At 39.5% G+C, this 27031-nt stretch overlaps 1 protein-coding gene across 2 annotated transcripts in view; it reads right to left on the bottom strand.

The window, feature by feature from the left end:
• Window positions 1-27031, bottom strand: part of GLG1 (golgi glycoprotein 1) — a 162487-nt gene that overhangs the window by 84870 nt on the left and 50586 nt on the right. For both annotated transcript variants that reach the window (XM_030829271.1, XM_030829276.1), the window contains exon 2: window positions 739-771. In XM_030829271.1, coding sequence (XP_030685131.1) covers window positions 739-771 — 33 coding nt within the window. The remainder of the gene's footprint in view (window positions 1-738; window positions 772-27031) is intronic.

Raw genomic sequence — 27031 nt, 5'->3', positions numbered from 1 at the left:
ACAGTGGCACCATCTTGGCTCAATGATTCTGCCTCCTGGGTTCAAGCGATTCTCCTGCTTCAGCCTCCAGAGTAGCTGGGATTACAGGCATGCACTGCCATGCCCAGCTAATTTTTGTTTTTTGTTTTTTTAGTGGAGACAGGATTCTCCATGTTGGTTGGGCTGGTCTCAAACTCCTGGTCTCAAGTGATCCACCTGCCTCAGCCTCCCAAACAGGTGGGATTACAGGCGTGAACCACCATGTCCGGCCTCATCTCCATTATTAAGCCTTTCCTGACATCAACTCACCTGGACAAAATTCATTTTTGTGTCTCCAATGTCTTCTGTATAGACTTCTACCAAAGCAACTTTTTGCACAGAGTTGATTTCACATCAGTCTCCTTTTAATGTGCTACTATAGTGTTTGGCAAATAGAAGATGACTGTGTGATAAGTAAATGAGAGAACTTTAAAATAGGAAATTCTAAAGTTGTAAACTTGATAAGCAGAGAATTATTTTCACATGGTAGCTGTAACTGAAGAAAAATTTAAGTACATAAATATTATTTGGGAGAACCTGCAGGCTTCTACAATGAAGGGTTATTTGTTTATTTTACCAGGGTCCTTAAAGTTTGTTGTTCTTTTAAGATTAAGACTGTAAGAAAACATAGCACTTCCCAGAACAACAGGAAGAGCATCCCGAAATCTGTCATCGTATCTATAAAGCACATATGGCGCATCACAGAAAATCCATACTTACATGATTGCAGTCTGAAGAAATTTCATTTTCAGGCTAGAAGAAAAAAAAAAAAAAGAAGAGATGATGTAAAAAAAATATATATATATAGAACCTTTCAAGTTTTCAAACACCACCAAAATAAACTCAAAACAAGAAATCTGAATATTCAACCAAATATGCTTCTTCAACTTAAGCAGTAAAATGGAGCTTGCATATCTTTTAGGCTGTTGGGGAGAAATGTACCAGAAAGGTACATGAGACTTAACCCCTTCCCAATCAATGGTTCAATGTGAAGATGGGGAGAATGGAGAAGAATATGCTAAAGCAATAAATAAAGCAACAATGACATAAGGATCCCTACAGGACACTTTATAATTTATTTATTATAGAGTGCAGAGAAAGTCACTCAATTTTTTTTATTTATTTTTTATTTTTTTTGAGACAGGGTCTCACTGTCACCCAGGCTGCCGTGCAGTGGCACAATCATGGCTCACGGCAGCCTCAACCTCCCGGGCTCAAGTGATCCTCTGGCCTCAGCCTCCCGAGTAGCTGGGACTACAGGCGCAATGTCACCAAGCCCAGCTAATTTTTTTGGTATTATTTATAGAGATGGGGTTTCACCATGTTGCCCAGGCTGGTGTCGAACTCTCGGCTCAAGTGATCCACCCACCTTAGCTTCCCAAACAGCTGGGATTACAGACATGAGTTACTGTTCCCAGCCCCCATCAATGATTTTTAAATTGGCCTAATGTTGCCATTGGGAGAAACTACGTGACGGGTACATAAGATCTCTAGGTACTGTTTTTGAAACTTCCTGTGAGTCTACAATTCATAACAAAAAGTTTTTTTACAAAAACATTTGGAAATATATTCCTATGGATACATTTGCTTTGTAAAGCCAGATACACATACCAGAGATAAAATGAACTTTGAGGTGGGGCGCGGTGGCTCACGCCTGTCATCCCAGCACTTTGGGAGGCCGAGGTGGGTGGATCACAAGGTCAGGAGATCAAGACCATCCTGGCTAACATAGTGAAACCCTGTCTCTACTAAAAATACAAAAAAATTAGCCGGGCGTGGTGGCGGGTGCCTGTAGTCCCAGCTACTCTGGAGGCTAAGGCAGGAGAATGGCGTGAACCTGGGAGGTGAAGCTTGCAGTGAACCGAGATTGCACCACTGCACTCCATGTCACTGCACTCCAGCCTGGGCAACACAGCAAGATTCCGTCTCAAAAAAAAAAACAAAAAGAAACAGGCACAATTTATTTTGAGTTTCCATAGTATTCTAATCTGTTTATATAAAGTGAATTATGTGTGCCTATAACTTAAATATTATGAATTTAGGTAGCAAAACATGCTAGTTTTCAAATAAATAGACGTTTCTATTCAAGGATAAAGATAAGGCAATAAAGAAAATAGAACACATCAAGTAGCCACACCCAGCATTATTTCAAGAAGAAAAAGGTTTCCCTATGGAATTATTAATTCCACTGCAGAATTCAGTAGGCATTAGCAACATACAAACTCATTTTTATACTTACAACATATATTAAAATTGACTTTAATTAGGTTGCTAGGTAATCATAAGATTATATAACACAGTACTTTTGAACTTTCTCCCTACTTGTCTAATAGCAAATACTTAAATGCCTTTTTAAGGTGCCTTTCTCAGTCTCAGAAATCAGCCTCCACGCTGAGTCAACCTAGCTTAACTCTGTTCCCACCACCTCAATTTGAAGTTCAACTTATATCTCTTAATAGTTTATTTACAAGAATGCTTTTTCTTAGGCAGTTTTCTATACTATCCTTTTAAAATCTATCCTTCAAGTTTTCCCAATCAATTAGCAATTCTAGTTCTTTCTCAAACAAGGGATGGAAGGCAATTAATATCACAATCTTCTCTACTTATACTCATTTCTACTAAACAACAAATTTGGATTAAAGGGGCATTCTTGAAAGAAATTTACAGCATTGGAGAATTTTCAAAATAATATGCATGTGGAGCAGACCTGAACTTAACCCTCAACCTGTAGCCTGAAGCAAAGCCATCTCGAATAACCCATGGGCAAGAAAAACAAGCCTCAAGTTAAGCCCATGAAATTTTGAGGGTGTCTGTTATGAAGAAAAAATGACTAATATATCTATCAAACAAGTAAAATAAAAATATCAAAGCCTTTAAATTAGAACCTGTAACAGCTATGATCTAAAATTAGTGAATTATATTGGAAAGCACAGAGCACTACTGTAGCTTTCATGAAGAAATGACATAATCCATGGAGACACAAAAGTGCAAATCTGGACACCAGTGCTTGCTTTTCATCTCTTTTGCTATCTTGATTTGCAACTGACTATAAATGGGTTTTATTTTTACATTCATTCATTCATTTAGTTTTGAGATAGAGTCTTGTTCTGTTGCTAGGCTGAAGGGCAGTGGCACCATTATGGCTCAATACAGCCTCTACCTCTTGGGCTTAACTGATCCTCCTGCCTCAGCCTCCCTAGTAGTTGAGACTAAAGGCATGTGCCATGATAGCTGGTTAATTTTTTAAAATTTTATTGTACAGACCGGGTCTCGCTATGTTGCCTAAGCTGATCTCAGCTTCTGGTCTCAAGTGATCTTCCTGCCTCAGCTGCCCAAAGTGCTGGGACTACAGGCATGAGCCAGTACGCCCAGCCTTTTCCTAGGTTTAGTTTCTCTACGCAGAAAGAAAAGATGACACAATAGGAATGCCGTAAGAACAAGGTTATGATATTAGGTCTTTGAGATTGATGGAACCAAATCGCTATGAAGAATTGTTAAGCATAATTGTGAACAATTAATTTCAGAAATTTAGAAGGGTTTTTAGAATCCAAGAACACAGTGGTGATTTAGAGGAACAGAACAGAGAGTACAAAGTATAAAATACAAAGGAGTATTTTATACTACCCTGGGAATGGTGGGTGCATCAATAATGTCAGAATAAATGAACTCGAGAAAGTAAATAAAAATAATAAATAAATAAAAAGAAAACACTATGCTTCAGCACTCAGTCACGTGATAAAGAACCAATGAACAGAAATCTCAAGGAACAAAAACAGATGGGGGTGCTGATTCAGGTTTGGTTCTCATACTGCACCATTCTCATTATGTCCCAATTAAACCACTTCATCAGATATAGTACATCTATTTCCACAAAACTTTAAGTGCAGACAGGCTCACTTGTCTCTAATCCTAGAAGATGAATAGCATGAGGAATAACACCCAGAATTACTAAAATAAGATAAAATTGAGGATTTTTTTTCTTCCTCTTTGGCAATAATTAGTGAAATAATGCTCTGAGATGATCCCAAGAAATTAGCCAACAAGTATATATTGAATAATGATGATGAACTCAAAATTGTGCTAGGCATTGTTGCACGATACAAAGACAAGATTCTATCTGGTCTCTAATCTCAAGTTGTTTACAATCCAGTTGTACACTTAAAATAGTGAAATCAAACAAGCAAGAGGAGGGACTTGAGACAGGCCTAAAGAATTAGAAGAGTGATCTCCAAAAAGGAGTGGAGTGATTCCTCAAGGAAGAAGTTACATGATCCCTTGGGGGTCAGGAAGAAAATAACAGAGCTTCTGTTTTTAAAAAAGCTTATCCTTTAATTTATGTTTTAATGTATTTTTATAATGCATATAACATGGGTGTAACTAATATTTTATGAATATGTATCTACTGGGGGGATGGTTACTAATTTTTCAAATGATAGGAAGAACATGACCAAGATAGAGGAAAAAAACTTCTTCTCGTCATTAAGATTCCCACTTCTACCTGCATTCTTCAAACCAGGGGCAAAGTGCTGGCTCCTAGCCTGTGGAGGCATCAAATTAGAAGCTGAGCTATGTCACATTATCAGTTACTCCTTATTCTGGAGATAGAAGTCTGGGCTTCAAAAAGAAGGATCTCTTACATCAAGTGTTTACTCATTGGAAATAAAACTGTCCTCTTACTATGGAAAACTGTAAGAAAAAAAGTTATGAAAAGCATAATAGCTGCTAATTTAATGACCAAATATGAGAGAAGTGATTCCTGACATAGCATATATTAGTATCAATAAGTAAACTATTATAAATGGAAGAATGAGAAAATGGAGAGAATTTAGCACATCCCCATCCCAATGCATCAGTGACTAAAACAGAGAAGGAACTTGGGTAATGCTGTATAAATGATACGGCAAACAAAGGCAGTAAAGGGAAAAGCACCAAGTACTTGAAGACACCTGCTTGACTTCAGTAAAGAACATGATGAGTATATCAGGAAATGGTCAAAAAACAAAACAAAACAAAATACCCCACAAAAAACAGAAAACAAAAAAGAACTCTGCCACTTTTCTATAGTACTTAGCAATAGAAGCTGTGTGACTTTAGGTACATCACTTAACTTCTCTAAACCCCTAACAACAGGCTTTGAACTAGAATGGGAATCCATGAACAGGCTTTGGGAGTCTGAGATATCTTGCAATTGAATGCAAGCATTTGTGTGTATGTATATTTTTCTGAGAAGAATATCCACAACAGCTATCACAATCTCAAAAAGATCCACGAGACAAGAAAAAATTAAGAAATACTGGTCAAACACTGGTTGTGGTTCTTGCCAGCTTTATGAGTCCATAAAATCTGAGATATGGAATTTAAAAATGTACTTAGTCAATTTCAAGTTTTTTAAATGTAGATAATTTGTATATTATGATGGTTACTACTGTTTCACCTTAATTATTCTCTCCTAGTCAAAGTCACAACAAACAGGTTTCAGAATAAACTACTGAAAAGCTTGAGTCTGAATGTTCTCAAATCAACTACCACATTCACTTAGGAGGAAGGTTTTTACAGAAAGTCTGGAACTATGATTTCCCCAAGGTGAATAGGCTGAGTTAATAAGTCTGGCAGCAGAAATTAAAGGATTCATAAAGCTATCTTGGAAGGTGTCCCAGTTTCTGAAACAGAAATGCTTGGGAGTTGGATGTTGTCTAAAATATGGAACATTCTACAGTTTCCACTGAAGTTGAACTACGTCAGATCACATCAAGGAATAGGGGTCCTTTTTCTAAGATACCTGGCACTAAATTAAGTGACAATAGACTTTGTTTTTGAATCCCCCAGGAGAAAACAAACAAAAGATGCCAACAGTATCAGTGCTTTTACAGCCTTAGAAAAATTTGAAGGCAGCGATAACCTAATGCCTCCTTTCGATTGGAGACTCTGCTGCAGTATTAAGTCAAGTCTTCTGGGAGTTTATTCATTAAGAACCCAGTAACTTCCCATCAACCGAACACTTCATTTATTAACCTGGTCCAAAGCCCCAATGACAATGAATGTAGCTGGTCTCTAACAAAATAAACCCAATCTTTTACCCCTGGGAAACTCTCCTGAGCAAGTCTAAATGGAATCTCAATCCTCAGGTTTAGAACTGCTTTCCTCTTAGTGCCTTATTCTGGCTCTATCAGATTTATTTTTCTTATTTGTACCCAGGGATAGTGGTTGAGTATTGTTTTTCCAAAAGGACAGTGATCAGCACAGGCTTTATGCCTTCCAACAATGTTCTGATTCACTAAAGAGTTGTGTAGCTGCTTTTATTTAAGTCTTTAACATTCAACTACCTTTTCAAAAAGGAGTTACTGTACAGGTCCAACGGGAGATTCTAAGATTTTTTTTTTTTCTTAAAAAGACATGAGATTACAGAAGCTGGCTCTCAAGTGCATATCTAATCATCATACAAGGCTGAATGTGGAGTTTTTAGGGGGAAAGGAGGACTTGATATTTTAAAGAAGGAAAAAAGCACCACTAACCCTATGAGATGAGTATGGCAATAAAGTCAGTCAGAGAAAGTTTCATGGAGGGTACATATGAATTAAGTCTTAAAGGCAGTTGTGGTTTGGTTAAGGATGCTATGTGCAGGTTGAGGCAGATGAGAGGTAGGCTGTGCAGGGTGGAGCACTAGGCTGTGGGTGGCGTTGGAAAGGCACATTCTGTGCTGATGGCTGAGAAAGTGAGGGACCCCACGACCATCACTCCTAGGCTTATTCATTTGGCATCTCCTAATACGTGCTAGGACAACTACAGGGCTTTAGAAAAAATCCCAACGTTGGTCCGATAATGGTTTCTCATAGTTCAAATTAAGATGTCATGCTAAACGCAGTGTGATAATTTGATTTACTTTTATTATTTGTGTGCTTTCCAAGTGGACGGTGGGATAACAGTTGTCAAATATTATATAGTTACTCACTCCTATAGGAACACGTTAAGTTTTAAAGATAGATGGGGCAAGACCCTCACAGACAAATTAGAACCCATTAATCCCTGGTTCTTAAAAGGTCTCACATAAATATAGAACAGTGAGTGGGCTATGTTGAGGTTAAAACTTGTCTCGTACCTTTAAAATGAAAAATCTCCTCAATGCCCTTTAAATCTAATAAAATAAAAGGGTATATGTATTTTACAGTGGGAATTAGCAGAATGACTCAGAGAGCATACTTACTCATAGGTATAAATATACTGACAGGACTTTTAGCTTTGTCAAGTACTAATTAAGTCATCTTCAGTGAGGTTATATCCCTATTCTGAAAATAAGAAAACACACAGCAATTGCTAATTACTCAAAACCACTGCTTTGGACTTAATGGTTGACCTCCCTCCACCCCCTAAAAAAGACTGAGTAACTCCTGACTCCCTGACAGAAAGATCCATCTCTCTAGAGAAGATGCTCTGCCCCAAACTTTACTTTGAGAAGTCAAATTACATCTTATTTTTGTTTAAGAAAACTCTAACAACACTAGTTAAACTGACCAAATGGAAATACTCAAATTAGTATAATTTCTCATCTTCTATGCCCAGAGCAGGAAATAAGAAATAACAAATAAGAATATAGTTCATGGTTGACCTGTGAGTGAAAAAATAAACAAATAAAAAAATTATTTATATATATATATATATATAGCAATTTAGTTACTGAACAAAAACTGAATCATTACATTATGGCAAATGTAATGACTTTTGCATTGGATTATAATCTTTATTAACCCATGAATATAAAAATAAATACATAAATTTTATAAAGTATTAAATGTAAATTTTGTAAGTATAAACTGTAAATTTTATAAAATGTAAATTACAAAAACGTAATTTTTTTCTACTGTGTATGAAAAAAATGTAAACTCTTTCCTTATATTTCCCATTTATTTTACTATCAGGAATTAGAAACAAGGTGCTTATAAACTATAGGAGATAGGCCATCCCTTCAGGGGAACATTTAGAGATATTTCTTTTCATATACAGAGCTCAGCCAATCTTTTCATCAAATTCCCATCTGGGACTGCCTAACATTTAAGAAACGTTAAGGATTGTTTTGCAATGACAAGAGTTTTTAAGTCTATTGGGACTAAAAAATCATCCCCATGACAGTCTACCATCTGAAAACTTTTTCCTCCCACCACTCATTTTTTCTCCCTAGGAGATGACTTAGAAATCTAGAATACAGTTTGGTGCTGGTGTTAAGCATTTTTACCTAAATTATGGGGGAAGGAAACAGAGTCAGGCACTCTATCAAATGCTTGTTCAGATTCCACTTTGGCATTGAGGGGAAGAACCTTGGACAGGTTTATCCCTTGGGCTCCTAGCCATGGCAGGCACACAGCTATCAAGAGATAAAAGGCCTTGTTTTCACTGCTCAATTGCCTGAATAAAGTCAGTTATGGTGTCCACATGTAATGAAAGTGGTACTAATGTTTATAAACTGCTTTGTAGGAAATACATCAAAAAGGTCATATTTCTGAACTGTGAGGTTGTAACTACCACACTACTACTACCAAAATACAACATAAAAATTCTTCTGCCAGGTGCGGTGGCTCATGTCTGTAATCCTTGCACTTTGGGAGGCTGAGGCGGGCAGATCACAAGGTCAGGTGTTCGAGACCAGCCTGGCCAATATGGTGAAACCCTGTCTCTACTAAAAATACAAAGATTAGCTGGGCGTGGTGGCGCGTGCCTATAGTCCCAGCTACTCGGGAGGCTGAGGCAGAAGAATCACTTGAACCTGGGAGGCGGAAGTTGCAGTGAGCCAAGATCGCACCACTGCACTCCAGCCTAGGTGGCAGAGTAAGGCTGTCTCAAAAAAAAAAAAAATTCTAAAATTAGCTACTCATGGTATTTTTCACATCTCATAAAAGAAGATACAAGATAATGGATCCCCTCAAGCTATCATGTTTGAGAGGCAAAATGGAAAAAAGAATTCTGGAATAACAGCCAAAGACTTGGGTTTTGATTCTAGTTCCACTGCACATTTATTGCATAACATTCTTTAAGCTTCAAATTTTGTGTAGATAAAAGAGGTAAATCCTGCTTTACCTACCTCATGGGGCTGTTATAAGCATCAGGAGAAAAGTTATGTAGAAGGCCTTCAAATATTATAGAAGGCTTTGCAAATATATGCGACCACTGGCCTTTCATCCTCTGTATAAAATCTAACCATTTTAAACAACAAAAACGTTACTGCTATCCAAGAGGCCATGCTTCATACAGGCAAAGAATAAGAATTCAAAATACATGACACACGTTTTATTGTATGTGTATAGATTATTTCTGAAAGGATACCTAAAAAGACTTTTTACTACATACTCTTTGCACTTTAAAATTTGTATACCATGTGTAAAAAAAGAAAAAAAATAAAAGGTCATCCCAGTTTAGGATATACATAGACACCCCAGAAAATATTTAGAATACATCTTCATGACTGGGAAAGCAGGGGAGTTTAATGATACACTTTCCCAGTTCATAATTTCCTATTTTTCCCCCTTTCAGTGTCTATTTCAAAGGGGTGGTGGCAGGGAGGCAATATGATATATTTACATCCTCTGGGACACAGCAGGTAGCAATCTTCCCTCTTAGAGTCCTAGGCTGACAGTTCTCCTCTAAGAAAAGCACATTAACCATCTGATGATCTGGTTTGAATAGTATAGCTAACTTCTACATGGGAGTTACATGCAGGGCAAAAAAAATTCACTGAAGGGCACTGTATGAATAATGAACAGAATTATCAACTTTGATATGGCATCCTTTATATTCTTCCTTTCTTTGCCCTGTCACATGATTTGGGACAGCTGAACAAAGGTACAAATTTGTCAAATCAGTAGCTACTATAGCTAAATGCAAAGTAGAAAACTAGACTAGGCTGGGTGCGGTGGCTCACACCTGTAATCCCAGCACTTTGGGAGGCCGAGGCGGGCAGATCACCTGAGGTCAGGAGTACCAAGACCAGCCTGGCCAACATGGTGAAACCCCATCTCTACTAAAAATACAAAAAAATTAGGTGGGCATGGTGGCAGGCACCTGTAATCCCAGCTACTTTGGGAGGCTGAGGCAGGAGAATCACTTGAACTCAGAAGGTGGAGGTTGCAGTGAGCCAAGATTGTGTCATTGCACTCCAGCCTGGGCGACAAGAGCGAAACTCTGTCAAAAAAAAAAAAAGGGAGGGAGGGAGGGAAGGAAGGAAGGAAGGGAGGGAGGGAGGGAGGGAAGGAAGGAAGGAAGGAAGGGAGGGAGGGAGGGAGGGAGGCAGGCAGGAAGGGAAGGAAGGAAAAACTAGACTAAAAGAAAAAATTTCCAGACATCTGACAACACCATTAATGTTTACAACCAGTAAATCTGGAATGATTCTGTCAATGCAGCTCATACCACCAATCCAACTATGTTATTTCTATAATTTTGAAAACAAAATACAAATGAGGGATGTAAGATTACACGATGCAAAAAAGTCCTGAAAATAAATATAATTTCTCATGCCCCAGACCCTAGAACCTGCACATGCCACAACTCTTCCATACTGACCCGTGGTGAGTGCATTGTTTACTTGAACTGGCCTAAGCAAGAGCAAATAGGGCTGAGCTGCCAGAATGTGCAGAACTCTTTCTGTATAACTCAGTGCAAACTACTGATGCTTCTGAAGAGTACAGCTTGGATTCAGGAAGTGGACTTCCATCTGAATTAAGACAGCACACTTCACTGCACAATTCTGAAAGACGCATAGCTCAAAGAAAGAGACCAGGGCTAAATTGGGAAAAAAATTTAATATATTTTAAAAACAGAATCAGGCCAGGCTCAGTGGCACATGCCTGCAGTCCCAGCTACTTGGGAGGCTGAGGTGGACAGCTCTCTTGAGACCAGGAGTCGGAGGCAGTAATGTGTTATTTTAGAGCCTGTGAATAGCCAGCCTGGACAACACAGTGAGAACTTATCTCTAAAAAAACAGACAAAAAACTGGAGTCTTCTGGGTTTGCAAATGTTAGTAATGTGCATAAAAATCTGATAATATCCTCAAAAAGTCCCTACATTTCTTCTTGCTTAGATAACATCATTCTACAGTTGGTAGAAAAAAGGTATACATCAATAATTACCGCTATATCAAACTATATTATAGTTTGGGAAATACTGATAAACTAATGTAAATATTAACAAAGATGCAATCTAAGAATTACCCATAATCTCCAAATCACATCTGTGCCTTTTAAAGTGCTAATTTTCTATTATGAAATTAACTGATTTTGAAAACAAAGTACAAAGCACAAAAGACTGGGAGAATCCTGCTGATGGTACTCCACCTGAGCCAGGGATCACTACACGACCTGAAAAAATTCTAATTCCCTGTGTTTCAGTGAGAATAGGGGGGAGATGGGATAAAAAGCAAGACAGCTTGACTCCAGTTGATTGCAAATCTAATATAATTCCAGAAAAACAGATGACTACCTTTCCGAGGAAGGGAAAATATGTTATAGAAATGGCTTGGAGAAGTGAAGGGAGATGGGCAGAACAGACGCAGATCCTTTTAGAATTACTGTTTTAAAGCATCTCATAAGTATATCAATGGTTGAAAATGTATTACCTCCCTAATAAAGAATGTTCGTCTCCATTAATGGAAAAACAAAGACTCCTAAGTATTTCTAAGCATTCATCACTATACAATCTATAGGTTTGGCTATGCAGCATAAATTTTGGAAAGAGATCTGGGAATAAATTTGGGCTCTTCCAGGTACTAGCTGCAAGATCTTGGAAAAATTATTTAACATGTGTTTGTTTTGTTTTTTTGAGACAGAGTTTCACTCTTGTTGCCTAGGCTAGACTGCAATGGCACAATCTTGGCTCACCACAGCCTTCGCCTCCCGGGTTCACGCAATTCTCCTGCCTCAGGCATGCGCCACCATGCCTGGCTAATTTTGTTTTTTGTTGTTGTTTGTTTGGTTGGTTTTTTGAAATGGAGTCTCACTGTCGCCCAGGCTGGAGTGCAATAATGTGATCACGGCTCACTGCAACCTCCGCCTCCCAGGTTTAAGCGACCCTCTTGCCTCAGCCTTATGATTACAGGCGCGCCACCACGCCCAGCTAATTTTTGTACTTTATAGTAGAGACAGGGTTTCGCCATTTGGGCCAGGATGGTCTCAATCTCTTGACCTTGTGATCCTCCCGCCTCGGCCTCCCAAAGTGCAGGGATTACAGGTGTGAGCCACTGCACCCGGCCATTATTTAGCATTTATAAGCCTAAGTGGAGCAAAATATGTAAAGCACCTAGCACAATGTTGGTAGTAAGTATGTAATAAATATAATCTATAATTGTAATAATTATTGTATACTTCTAGAACAGTGTTAATTCTGCATTGCCCCAATCCCAAAATAAATCAATCTCAAAAATAAGAAAAAAATACAAAAGAAGTGTTTTATTCAAGTCTCAACTTCAGGAATAAGTTTGTAGATATGTAGATTCTTGGCTACAGGAAGGCAACTTCAGTTTAAATTAGTTCAATCACATTAGGATAAACTAGAAAAAAGGAATAAATTCAGGAAATTCTGGGGGAAAGATCTAATCCTAAGGGAAAAACAGTATTTAAATCACTCCACCAAGTATCCTTGTTTTTGTTGAGACAGGGTCTGGCTCTGTCGCCCAGGCTGGAGCGCAGTGGTACAATCTCGGTTCACTGAAGCCTCAACCTCCCAGCCTCAAGTGACCCACTCACCTCAGCCTCCCTAGTAGTTGAGACTACAGGCGCATGCCACTACGCCTGGTTAATTTTTGTGTATTTTGTAGAGACGGGGTTTCACCATGTTGCCCAGGCTGGTCTCGAACTCCTAGGCTCAAGGGATCCACACACCTCAGCCTCCCAAAGTGCTGGGATTACCAGCATAAGCCACACCGTGCCTGGCCCACTCCACCAAGTTTTCCAAGCCCAGAAAAGTGTGTGTGGAATTTCTGTCCGTTCCAGACACTAATCTCTCAATCTAATGTTTATACACAAATCTAGATTCAGATATCTATTTTGAATTTCATTTAGGTTTTTGTTTCTAAGTAAACATCAGAGGATTAGTCTGGGTTTTGTTCACCCATGTCTTTTAAAGTTCTAAAGAACCTTTGTATTTAAGCTCACCTTTATATTTAAGTTCAACTGCTCAGATGCAGACATCGTTTAACATGCAAACAAACCAAGAGGGTATTGGTCAACTAAGATCTCTTTCCTAAGTTTTACTTAGGAAATGTTTCATGCCTACCACTTCTAGTCAATATAATTCTCTCATCACATCAAACTCATGTTGATTAATTTTGTAAAAGTAAATGTTTGTTACCAACCAGTCAACTTTAATAAAGCAAGATCAACGACTTCAGTAACTCGGCTTAAATGTCATGCATTTGTCTGAGTTTGTTACTGAAATCACCTGACAGTCACTTGTGAACAGGTAGTACAAAGCAGTATAAAAGGAAGTCCTGAGCTACACTACTATAATTCTTTCAAAGACGCTCGGATCTTACCATAGTATCTTTGAAATTTTCATAATCATAATTACTATTCTTCAGAAGAGTACTGGGGAATCTAATGTCTAAAACACAAGGCTTTGTAGCTCACGCCTATAATCTCAGCACTTAGGGAGGCTGAGGCGGGCAGATTGCTTGAGCCCAGGAGTTCCAGACCATCCTCAGCAACATGGCGAAACCCTGTCTCTACAAAAAATACAAAAGTTAGCCAAGTGTGGTGGCATGTGCCTGTAGTCCTAGCTCTTTGGTGGGGGCGCTGAGGTGGAAGGATCACTTGAGCCCAGGAGATAGAGATTGCAGTAGGCAGAGATCACACCACAGCACTGCAGCCTGGGTCACAAAGTAAGACTCTGTCTCAAAAAATTAATTAATTAAATAAAATTCAAGGCTTTGACTTAAGCCTTCTGAAACTTTAGTGTAGGCCATAAACAAAGGTAAGAATTTATGATTAGAAGGATCCCTGACTAGGCCAGGCACGGTGGCTCACACCTGTAATCTCGGCACTTTGGGAGGCCAAGGCAGGCGGATCACCTGAGGTCAGGAGTTCGAGACCGGCTTGGCCAACATAGTGAAACCCCGTCTCTACTAAAAATACAAAAGTTAGCCAGGCATGGTGGCAGGCACCTGTAAGCCCAGCTACTTGGGAGTCTGAGGCAGGAGAATCACTTGAACTTGGGAGGCGGAGGTTGCAGTGAGCTGAGATCGTGCCACTGCACTCCATCCTGGGCGACAGAGTGAGACTCCATCTCAAAAAAAAAAAAAAAAAAGGATCCAAGACTAGAAGTGAGTAACGTGATCATTTGGACCCACCATTTTAATGAAGTTTGAAGAGAGAGAAGCCTTCTTTCCCCAAAGGCTTATCACTGAGCAAAGGATGACAACACTAGACCTAGCAAAATAATTTACTCAACTGGTTGCTAGAACTGTCCCTGCTTCCAGAACAAAGAAACAGTGCATAAGAATAGGAAGTTGACTTCCCTGGTTTAAGACAGTCTTTTGTTATATCATTTTGGGGCCATAACAAATTCCTAAACTTTTCTGGTTTTGTTGTGTTCCCTTGCCTCCAAGGGGGATGTAGAGGTAGTGCCTCAATTAAACAAAAACAATTTCTATAAATGTAAATCACCTCATCGATCTTTTCCTTACTTCACCAATAGCTTATTTAATACAATTATACATCCTGCCCTTAAAGCTCAGAAAAACAAAAACAGAAAAAATGAAGAGTACATCCTTTTTCCAAAGATGACTAATCACATTTCGCTTTAGAATTTAAGATTAAGCAGATCTAGCTTACATAAGTAATTGCCTCCAAAATAGATCAGACACAACAAAAGTGTCTTGCATCTGTATATTGGCTTAAGGCTCAGTTTCTATTTATGACAAAATATATTTTTTTCACATTTAGCATTCTTTTGGAATAGTGAGGAAACAACTCATAGGGTAAGACTATAGAATTGTTCATTCTAATTCCTGTTCTACCAGTTAATTTGTGCTATGTTTTGGAAGAAGCCAATCATTAATTGCATGAAAATGCTTTGAATGAAAATGCTTTGAATTGAGCTAAGATGAAGAGAGAAAAAATACATTTTTTTCAACCTTTCTCCCATAAAAATTAAAGTCCTATCTTTCCAAACCCCTCTGACAAACTCTGATAGCATAATCACCAACTCACAACATTGACATCTGTGAAAAATTTCCACTTCCATAGAGGGATCATTTAAACTGTCTCTGATACCAAAAGCTGTATCCTTTTGATATAAAGTATTCATTTAATCCACTGATGATGGCTTAAAACAGTATTTTCAAAACAGAAGAATTCAGAAATAAAAAACTCTTTGTTTGTTTTGAGATGGAGTCTCGCTCTGTCGCCCAGGCTGGAGCAGAGTGCCTCAATCTCAGCTCGTTGCAACTTCCACCTTCGCATTCCAGTGATTCTCCTTCCTCAGCCTCCGGAGTAGCTGGGATAATAGGTGTGTGCCACCAAGCCCAGCTAATTTTTTTTGTAAAGTCAATAGTCAGTATCTATTTCTGGGTGAGAACCTGACTCACAGGGAGCACTTTAGCTGCTCTGCATTCTAAAAATATCTGCCACAGGACACCAGAAAATAAGTATTCTGAACCTGTGTTCCAATTCTTAACTTGGTACAACCATAACATCACAAAGCAGGCAACGGCATAAATGATTTTGCTGGCATAAATTTGGCTCCAAATTATAGCTATCTTTAAATTCTTCCTGAAAATATCTGAATTCAAATGAAAAATCCTTGGTTGATCACAAAACCTCTGCAGTCGCTGGCAGAAGTCCTCTTCTTAAGCTAACAGTCCAGACACTTATATTTAAGAAAGTTCTTTGAAGGCAGTAACCACAGCTTGGCCTACCACACAATTCTAGGCATTCACTGGCATTCCATGTTATTTGGTTGACAGAAATCTGACATCTAGGCTTCCAAAAACAGCTTACTGGGGTCAAAACGACATCAACAGCTTCTCCCAAACAACTTCCTTTATGGACAATTTTTCAGGCCTTTTAGCCTCAATTTAAATCTCAATTCTCTAAAAATTCCCATAAGACTATTAGATGATCAATTCTTAGAAATAATACCAAACAGGGCCAGGTACAGTAGTACAGGCCTGTAATCCTAGCACTTTGTGGGGCCGAGACAAGCGGATCACATGAGGTCAGGAGTTCAAGACCAGCCTGGCCAATATGGTGAAACCTCGTCTCTACTAAAAATAGAAAAATAGCTGGGTGTGGTGGCAGGCACCTGTAATCCCAGCTATTCAGGAGGCTGAGGCAGGAGAATCACTTGAACCCAGGAGGCAGAGGTTGCAGTGAGCTGAGATCACCTCACTGCACTCCAGCCTGGGTGACAGAGACTCCATCATAAAAAAAAAATAATAATAATAATAATACCAAACAACACTTAATTTTTCAGTCATTTGCCAATTAGCAAATGAACCAATGTTGGTTCAATGAATCAATCTTATACATTTCTCTCTGAGCTTTAAGCATTTCTTGATGGATCAGGCAATAACACTAATAAGCACTTCTGCAAAAATTTAATATTTTCCTTTTGAGTCTTTGGAAAGTTTAATTTTATGAGTCACTTCAAGATATGACCATAGTGTACTTTCTATCTCTCTAGTAAAGTACTGTACTGTATTGTAACCTGTTTACATATTCCTTGCAGGTGGAATTTTGTCTTCTCCATCTTTTTTTTTTTTTTTTTTTTTTTGAGATGGAGTCTCACTCTGTCACCCAGGCTGGAGTGCAGTGATGTGATCTCAGCTCACTGTTAGCTCCGCCTCCCGGGTTCACGCCATTCTCCTGCCTCAGCCTCCTGAGTAGCTGGGACTACAGGCGCCCACCACCACGCCCGGCTAACTTCTTGTATTTTTAGTAGAGACGGGGTTTCATTGTGTTAGCCAGGATGGTCTTCATCTCCTGACCTTGTGATCCGCACGCCTAGGCCTCCCAGGGTGCTGGGATTACAGGCGTGAGCCGCCGCACCTGCCCAGTCTTCTCCATCTTTTTATACATAGTGCCTAGCATAGCTAGCATAGCACGTTCAATATTCGTTCCAAGTATGATTAGACAAAGCTGGTGAACAAAATCTGTACACCTTTTATTTTCAGGAGAATTTGCTAATTTTATATTAAAAAGCCTTAATAGTAATTTTATAACCTTGAGAAACATTTGGATGAAGTCCACAATGAACTAAAAGACTGTTCTATAAAATGGACAATAAACAACAGGAGGCCGGGCGTGGTGGCTCACGCTTGTAATCCCAGCACTTTGGGAGGCCGAGGCGGGCGGATAATGAGGTCAGGAGATCGAGACTACGGTGAAACCCTGTCTCTACCAAAAACACAAAAAATTAGCCGGGCGTGGTGGCGGGTGCCTGTAGTCCCAGCTACTCAGAGAGGCTGAGGCAGGAGAATGGCGTGAACCCGGGAGGCGGAGCTTGCAGTGAGCCAAGATCACACCACTGCACTACAGCCTGGGTGACAGAGCAAGACTTTGTCTCAAAAAAAAAAAAAAAAAAAACAGGAAAAGGGGCTGAGCATGGTGGCTCATGCCTGTAATCCCACCACTGTAGGAGGCTAAGGCAGGGGGATCACTCAAGCACAGGTGTTCAAGACCAGCCTGGGCAACATAGCAAAACCCCATCTGTGCCAAAAAGAAAAAAAAAATTAGCCAGGTGTGGTGGTGAGCACCTGTACTCCCAGTTACTTGGGAGGTTGAAAGGAAAAGACTGCTTGAACTGGGGAAAGTTGAGGCTGCAATGAGCCATGATCACACCATTGCACTCCAGCCTGAGCAACAGAACAAGATCTCTAAAATAAAAATAATATAAAAAGAAAGGGCACAGTGGTGGAGGGGTGCTAGAACTTAAGGGGCACTAAAATACTTATTGATTGTACATTCCTTTCTTGCAGTAGTCATTCAAAAGCTTCTTCCTGAAGTTGAGTAATAGAGTCCATGATGTTTAGAATATGTGTTTTCATTATGTGGCCAAATGTTGAAGCTGTTGGAGAAAGAGCTTGAAGTCTCAATTGATAGGATACCATGATGTACTGGAATCCTAATATATCCTGGTCAATATGTTGGCTTACAAAGATAAGCATATGAGAGCAGCGCCTCAGCTTCATGCCTGGCAATGTCTCTGCCATGTGTGGGTTTCCTAAAGTAACAGCAATCATACCATATGGTGTGGCTTTCATTGGCATCGGCAGGCGAGAAGATGCCAAAAACTCAATGTGCTATTTTGGGCCATGAAACGTGATAAACTCTAAATTTAAAACATAAATTTTTTAGATTAAAAACAGTATTTTTAAATTTTAAGATGTTTTTAATACTGAATTTTATAATCTTAAGACTCAATTAGGTAACTGTTCTCAGTGTGTGAAATAAGACAAAGACTCAAAAGTCAAGAGGGGGACAAGCTTGGCAGCAATCTTCTGAAAAAAAAAATTTAGATTTAAATGAAATCTTTTTTTAGTGATACTATAAATATAAAGGTGAAATATACAGAAAGAGCTTTTGGAATACTACGTTTTGGTAATGCCGAACAAGGGCAGTCAGTAGACGTGAGAAGCTGAGAGGCAGTATCAGTGGGATGGAATCTCTTATTCCTCTCTAGCCACCATTCCAAGTTCTGCACAATAACACACCTCCAGCCTATCAAATAAGCTGATCTAATGTTTGAAGTTAGAGCAACCCTGGAAATATTCATGTTGAATCTAAAAGACATCTTATTTAACCCTTACAAACTCAGCCCTAGATTTGAGCAACTAGGTTCAAGAATTCTAATAACAATTTCAAATGCTATACTGAGGCTGGTAATACTAATCTCAGGAAAGCAATTTTTGAGCTTCCTTGTCTCAGTGCTAGCCTTTCCCGTAAGCCTGCTTCTTTTTCCTAAATTAGGTTAATTATAGGTAATAAAAATAGTTTTTCGTTAGTCCTGAGCTGGCAAAATGGGTTTTATGAACTGCTTCATATAAAGCAAGTGCTATATCTTATTTTATTTTATTTATTTTTTGAGACAAGGTCTCGTTCTGTCACCCAGGGTGGAGTGCAGTAGTGTGACTTCAGCTCACTGCAACCTTATCCCCAACCCCCACCTCAGCTCAAGCAATCCTCCTCTCTCAGCCTCCTAAATAGCTTGGGACCACAAGCACACGCCACCATGCCTGGCTTTTTTTTTTTTTTTTTTTTTTTAATTTTCAGTAGAGACAGGGGTCTGGCCATGTTGCCCATGCTGGTCTTGAACTCCTGAGCTCAAGCAATCTGTCCACCTCGGCCTCCCGAAGTGCTGGGATGAGCCACCATGCCCAGCCCTTATTTTAAAAAAATAAAATAAAAAAATACAACTTTAAAGTGTTAGTTGACTAATTTGTGTACAGGTGGGGGTGTCTGTGTATGGGGGGAGGGGGACCTGCCTTTAGGTGTCATTACCAAAGGCTATGATGATGTCATACAGCCCATTTCAAATGTACAAGGAGAATTACTGGGGAGAAGAAAGAGAAGGGAAGTGGGGAAGGTACCTTTTTTTTAAGATACTTTTTGCACCTGCAGATCCTTAAACATCTTCCCCATTAGTCCAAGTAGATACAACAGAAGGTAGTCTAGAATAGGGAGTTAATTATAAAGAGAAGAAAATGGCAAATATCTTTCTAGTTTTTCTTTTCCTACCAGTCCTTCACCTTTCCTACTGAAGAGTTAAGTTTAATCTAAAAAGCTTGAAGTTTGTATACCCTTTAAGCCCCACTGCTATGATCTAGTTTGGGGGATGTGGAAGATAGGTTATATAAAAATTTTTCTGAGTAATCCAAAGCACATCCAACATTTACTAGACACAATATTGTCTTCTATGGGATGGATTAGCAGCTCTTCCTTCAAGTGTCTTGACTTGGAAGATGCGATCTGTGTTAAGTTGCAGGTCCCTCCAGCCCCGGCCCTGGGCCCTGCAGCCACCAAGATGCTGATGCCTAAGAAGAACGGGATTGCCATCTATGAACTCCTTTTTAAGGAGGGAGTCATGGTGGCCAAGAAGGACGTCCACCTTCCTAAGCACCCAGAGCTGGCAGAAGACAAGAATGTGCCCAACCTTCACATCATGAAGGCCATGCAGTCTCTCAAGTCTTGAGGCTACGTGAAGGAAGTTTGTCTGGAGACATTTCTACTGGTACCTTGCCAACGAGGGTATCCAGTATCTCTGACTACCTCCATCTGCCCTGCAAGACTGTGCCTTCCACCCTACACCACAGTCGTCCAGAGACTGGCAGGCTTTGGCCTAAAGGTCTGGAGGGTGAGCAACCCGCAAAGCTCACAAAAGGGGAAGCCAAAAGACACCCACAGACAGAGCGCCGTGTCCCTTGGTCCGATAAGAAAGCTGAGATCAGGGTTGGGTCAGCAACCAAATTCCAGTTTAGAAGCGGATTTGGTTGTGGGTGTGGTCAGTGACCTCAGTAAAATTGGAGAGGATTATTTTGCATTGAATAAACTTATAGACAGAAAAAAAAATGCAGGTCCTTTTGCTTAAGCCAGTGTTTAACCTGTGGTTTGATTCCGAATGTCTTCCCTAGTTTTGGAAACAATTTATACTGAAGTTCAGTTGTGTCATAGGCCCTTATTTTACTTCTTTTTTTAAAAAAACTTGTTTTTGGCCAGGCGCAGTGGCTCATTGCTTGTAATCCCTGCACTTTGGGAGGCTGAGGTGGGCAGATCATCTGAGGTCAAAAGTTTGAGACCAGCCTGGCCAACATGATGAAACCCTGTCTTTACTAAAAATACCAAAAATTAGTTGGGCATGGTGGCGGGCGCCTGTAATCTCAGCTACTCAGGAGGCTGAGGCAGAAGAATCGCTTGAACCTGGGAGGCGGAGGTTGCAGTGAGCTGAGATCACGCCACTGTACTCCAACCTGGGCATCAAGAGCGAAACCCTGTCTCAAAAAAAAAAAAAAAGTTTTTAAAGACAAGGTCTTGCTACGTTGCCCATGCTGGTCTTGAATTCCTGGGGTCATGTGATGCTCCTGCTTTAGCCTCCCAAGGAGCTGGAATCATGGGTGCATACCACCACACTCGGCTACTGTTTTCTTCAAAATTCGACTATTCTGACAGATTCTAGCTTAACAGTACATATTAGATAAATAAATGGCAATTTTCTAGAACATTCTTTAAAACAGTATAGACTTCATAGCAGTTGCAACTTCAGTTATTGTATTCTGCTATCATTTTGGTCTTCTTGTGGCTTCTAAAAGCTGAATTTTCACTGCATATCCAAATTCCGTAACTTGGTAATCAGCTCTTTAACAGAAGTAGCTATCTGACAATAGCACAACTCACATATACAAAAATACAATTTGTCAATCTAGATTTATGAGATCATTTAAAATTCTCAACCAAAGCGTAGGCATTCAACATTCTCAACCATGGCCTAAGTAAATCTCAGTGACTGAGTATTTAAGAACCAGGTACAACACAAAATATAGTCATCTATGGTAGATAACTAGGGAATTACCTTTCACACAAAATCAGTCTTGAAAAAAAATAACAATGTGTACAATTCCTCAGAATTATTTATTTAAACCCTACTTTGTTACAAAATGATTTAAGACAGGATTTCCTCAATAAATGGGAGGAGAGCCAGGTGCTGTGACTCACGCCTGTAATCTCAGCACTTTGGGGGGCCGACGCAGGTGGATCACTTGAGGTCAGGAGTTCCAGACCAGCCTGGTCAACATAGTGAAACCCCATCTCTACTAAAAATACAAAAATTAGGTAGGCGCAGTGGTGGGTGCCTGTAACTGTACTCAAGAGGCTGAGGCAGGACAATCACTTCATCCCAGGAATCCGAGGTTGCAGTGGGCAGATTGCACCACTGCACTCCAGCCTGGGTGACAGAATAAGACTCCATCTCAAAAAATAAAAATAAAAAAAAATGAGAGGGATTCCAGCACTTTTCTCAATATATTCTGGCTAAATATGAGATGGTCACTTAAATTGAGCAGATGGGACTTCATTAAATCATGATGAAAATGAACAGTCAAGAAAAGAACTATTGTATAGAAAGGAACTTTGGTAAAGTGCATGAATAAAATTACATTTTGGTGGATATATCTGATTAATATTCATTTCCTCAACTTGCAAAGCAAATGCATCGTTTGTCACTTTAACTAGTTCTCTGTTCAACAGTGGACCTACTGACAGACGCCCAAATAAAGATCACACACTAACATAAAAAGATGTAACTGCAGCCAAACATGGCGACATGCACCTATAGTCCCAGTGCTTTGGGAGACTGAGGTGTGAGGATTGCCAGAACCCAGGAGTTTGAGGCTGCAATGAGCTATAATCTCACCAATGCCCTCCAGCCTGAGCAACCGTGCAAAACCCTGTATCTAAAACAAATAAATAATAAAACCATATAATTGCCTTCAGTTTATTTTATAAGACTTTGTGGTGAAATGGGAAAAAAAAAAGTTATAACTGTACTTGGAGATACCAACCAGATGGGCCATTCTCACAAACTGATCAAATGATCACTATGGTGGTGTTAAAAATAAGTTTACAAATTGTGACTTTTCCTTCATTGAAAACTGATCAAGAAAGCCAATTCCCCAAATTATAATCTGGTCTTTGTCTAGTGGTCTGTCCCAGATTGACAAAACATAAAATTGGGCAATTCACTATACAAAAAACAAAACTTAAAAATTAACGCAAGTTTCCTTGACATTGTCAACTCCATCAGTACATTTAAAATGGGATTCCAGGCTGGGTGTGGTGGCTCACACCTATAATCCCAGCATTTTGGGAGGCTGAGGCAAGACGACTGCTTGAGCCCAGGAGTTCAAGACCAGCCTGGGCAACACAGAGAGACCTCATCTCTACAAAAAAATATTAAAAGATTGGCCAGGTGTGGTGGTGTGTGCCTGTAGTCCTAGCTGCTTGGGGGGCTAGGGCAGGAGGAGCACTTGAGCCAGGAGTTCAAGGCTACAGTGAGCTGTGACTCCTCCATTGTGCTCCAGCCTGGGCAACAGAGAGAGATCCCTGTCTCTCAAGAAAAAAAGAAAAAGGAAAGAAAGAAAAGAAACATGCTGGGTTTCAGGAACAATTAGCCTAAGATTTAAAAGATTTCTGCGGAAAAATCAAGTCACTAAGTCACACAAAGACAATTACAGCTGGTGATAATTCATCTTTTTTTTTTTTTTCTTTTGAGACAGGGTCTTGGTCTCACTGTATCACCCAGGCTGAAGTGTAGTGGCACAATCGTGGCTTCCTGCAGCCTCACTCTTCTGGGCTCAAGCAATCCTCCCGCCTCAGCCTCCTGAATCCCTGGGACTACAGGCACATGCCATCACACCAGGCCAATTTTTGATTTTTTGTAGAGAAGGGTCTCACTATGTTGCCTGAGCTAGTCTCCAACTCCTGGGCTCAAACAATGTTCCCACTTTAGCCTCTCAAAATGCTGGGATTACAGGCATGAGCCACTGTGCCCAGTCAGCTGGTGAGGATAATTCACCTACTTTATATTACAGTTAACAGTTAATTACAAATTCCTAAATCACAAAACGTCCCTCTTACTCTTACTATAACAAAGTAAAATAGTCCTACAGGAAAAATCCATTACTATACAATAAGATATACAGTTAGGTGTTGGAAACAAGCAACAGTAAGTACTTATTGATTATCTTACCATTTTATAATAAATCGTGACTTTAAATACTTTACTAGAAAATTTAAAGTTCTTTGACTAGAAAAAATGGACCTCTTTCCATAAAATTTTTGGTTTTGTTTGGGGCTAACCCAAACACTTTTATTTAAACCAACTTTAGTATGAAGTAAACAGATTATACACAAAATAATCTAATACACTCTGCGGCAACCTGGTGAGACAATGACTCTACAAATAAATTAAAATAGTCAGCTAGGTGTGGTGGTTGACGCCTGTGGTCCCAGCTACTGGGGGGGGGCAGAGGTGTGAGGAATGCTTAAGCCCAGCCATCAGAGGCTGCAGTGAGCTAGGATTACACCACTGCATTCCAACCTGGGTGGCAGGTTGGAACAACGTTATTATTATTTTTATTATTTCATGTATACATAATTTTGAGACAGGGTCTTGCTCTGTCTCAAATATATATATTATAATATTATTACTAATAAAAATATATAAAACAATATTATTACAACCTAATAGTTTTTAGTCAATGAGTAAGAGAATAGCTGAAACTGTGTGACAGTCTGTTTACAGGCTATTTCCATATGTAGGCTGATAAAAACAACTCTAATAATATAGCTTTTAAATAATATAGCAATTATTTAAATGCATTCTCATAAGTAAAATATATTCTAATTTTCACTATTCAGGAACAGTGAAGTACTTTATAATTTGGCAGGAGGAAGATTTACTCCCCATACATTAAAGATAAGCGGTAGAAAGAATCTTTATACTTTTGCATCTGACCACTTTCAACAGCATCCCTAATTGGTGTGGGGTTAGCAAAAAGTTTGTGGTTGTTACAATCATTGTATAAAGAACTAAGCAAACTAGAAGAAACCCAGGACCTTTGATACAACAGCTTTGTAAATCCTTACCTCGAATATTACAAATGTTTCTGTAACTACATATGATTTGACTTTTGTAGATCTTTATTTCTTGCTTATCCATTACTATATAATAGTAAGTGTGCTGAAGTAAAGCTGTGAGACTCAATTAAAGGAAAATTTTAATCATAGAGGTCTTTAGACAGCAAAATAGGCAAGAAGCTCTCTTTAGGTCTGGGGAGGGACCAGAGTATAGGCTTACTTATGGGTGACCACTTAGCCCAAGAGTGTGAGTAGGTGGAGGTGAATATGCTTTGCAGATACTAGTAGGCCAAAACTCTAGGCATGGTTAATTCAGATACTAGTCCAGACGCAGAAGATTTCAGGAAAACAGACCAAAAGCCTGAGTCAGGAGCTCTGAGACTGAGCAGGTAACAGGAAGCAAAGGAGGCTAAAGAACATGGTCAGAAGACCATATCCCAGAAGCATCTGAAAGAAGTCTGGTGCAGCTATCTGGAAGCAGCCAGCTGGTTCCTTGGTAGAAAGTGTCCTGTGAGTCTTTTTTTTTTTTTGGTAGGGTTGGGGTTTCACCATGCTTTCTAGGCTGGTCTTCAACTCCTGGGCTCAAATAATCCATCTGCCTCAGCTCCCAAACTGCTGGGATTACGGGCGTGCTTCAGCCACAACGCCTGGCCATAGAAAGTGTCCTGTCTTGAAGATTGTGCTGAGGGGATAATGAGTCCTTTTTTTATAGAAGACATACTAGTCATTTCTGAAGAACATATGCTGAACAAAATAGAAAAATTTTAAATGCTAGACACACAAGGAAAGCAGTAAAACCCTGAAACTATAGGTAGTTAAAAATTTTAAATATTTGCATTTTTATTCACAGATGGTCTTCAACTTTCACAGTCTGATTTTCATGTATTATATACTTATGTACCTAAGAGCCTTTTCAATGTGGATTTTATATTTTGTGTTCACCAGCTGACAAACTTTTGAGCCACTGAGTGAAGGCAGTACTGGCTCACCAACATTTCACTTTTGGCAGTATCACCACATTGATGCATCTCTGTGAAATTATTAGAGTATTTTATTGGATTTGGGGGAAAATGCAAGTGTTAGTATCAGCAAAAAGAAGCAAATCAATGTAACAGATTGTTTTCAGGTGTTAAGCCAGCCTTCCATGTGCTCAATTATGAATAATGGATAATAAAATGAAAGTGTGTGCACAAATGTTTGAACTGTATTATTGAAGATTATACCAAAAAGGTTAAGTATAATTTAGGATTTTATCATATTTGTTAACTCGCTGAGCACCTGCTTTACAACATTTGACTCTGACTTTAACCTGCATGGCTTTCACCCATGTTTACATGGATACACATTTGTAAATTTCAGGACTTGAGAACCTTAAGACATTTTTAGAAAATGTGAAGAATCTCCAATTTTATTTTTAGCTTTAAAATTTTTGTAACTTATTTCTTACCCCCAAAGGTTGCGGAAAGTTTGCTATATTAACTATATTGACCCTACAAGTTTGATGGTGGATTAGAATAGTCAGAAGAAAAGAGAAGGGCAGATAAATGTTTCAGTTTGTCTTCAAACATTTAATTATGGCTTACGATAAAATAAAATTTTAACAATTCTATTACCTATTTTGTCACAGACTGTACATTTTCTTTTTACTTTTTATTTTTTTCTTAGAGAGGGGGTCTCACTCCATCACCCAGGCTGGAATGCAGTCGCACAGACACAGCTCACTGCATCCCTGAACTGGGCTAATGCAATCCTCCCATCTTAGCCTCCTGAGTAGCTGGGACTACAGGTGTATCCCACTATGTGTGGCTCATGTTTTAAATTTTTTTGCTATGTTGCCCAGGCTGGTCATGAACTCCTGGCTTCAAGCAGTCTTCCTGCCACAGTCTCCTAAAGTGCAGGGATTACAGGCGTGAGCCACTGGGCCTGGCCTTTTATTTTTTAAACGAGGTATCTGAGTACATTTCCTTATTTCCAGCTTTATATGACTTTTACTATCAAAAGTAATCCTTTTTACCCCATCTTCAGGCTTCTTGCTGTTTAAAAAAAAACTTAGCTGGGCATGGTGGTGTGCAGCTGTAATCCAAGCTACTCAGGAGGCTGAGGGCAGGAGGATCGTTTGAGCCCAGGACTTTGAGGCTGCAGCAAGCCATGATCACGCCACTGCACTCCAGCCTGGGTGACAGAGAGAGATCCTGTCTCTAGAAAAGGTGAGGGTGAGGGTGGGGGAGGAGGGGTGATGGGGGAGGGCAGGGGACAACACAAATACAGTCAAATAAAAATATAACTCTTCCTTAATCCTCTGTCCTCTTTAGGCCAGGCTCTCTCCTACTCAAACCTCTCTCATCTTAATTTTAGATAGTGAAATATGCAGCCAGTCTTGGATCTCTTCTTCTCTTCTAATTCTAGAC

This window comes from Nomascus leucogenys, chromosome 2, assembly GCF_006542625.1.
Source record: "Nomascus leucogenys isolate Asia chromosome 2, Asia_NLE_v1, whole genome shotgun sequence".
NCBI lineage: Eukaryota > Metazoa > Chordata > Mammalia > Primates > Hylobatidae > Nomascus > Nomascus leucogenys.
Note: the sequence above shows the minus strand (reverse complement) of the source record. Positions and strands in the feature narration are given on the sequence as shown.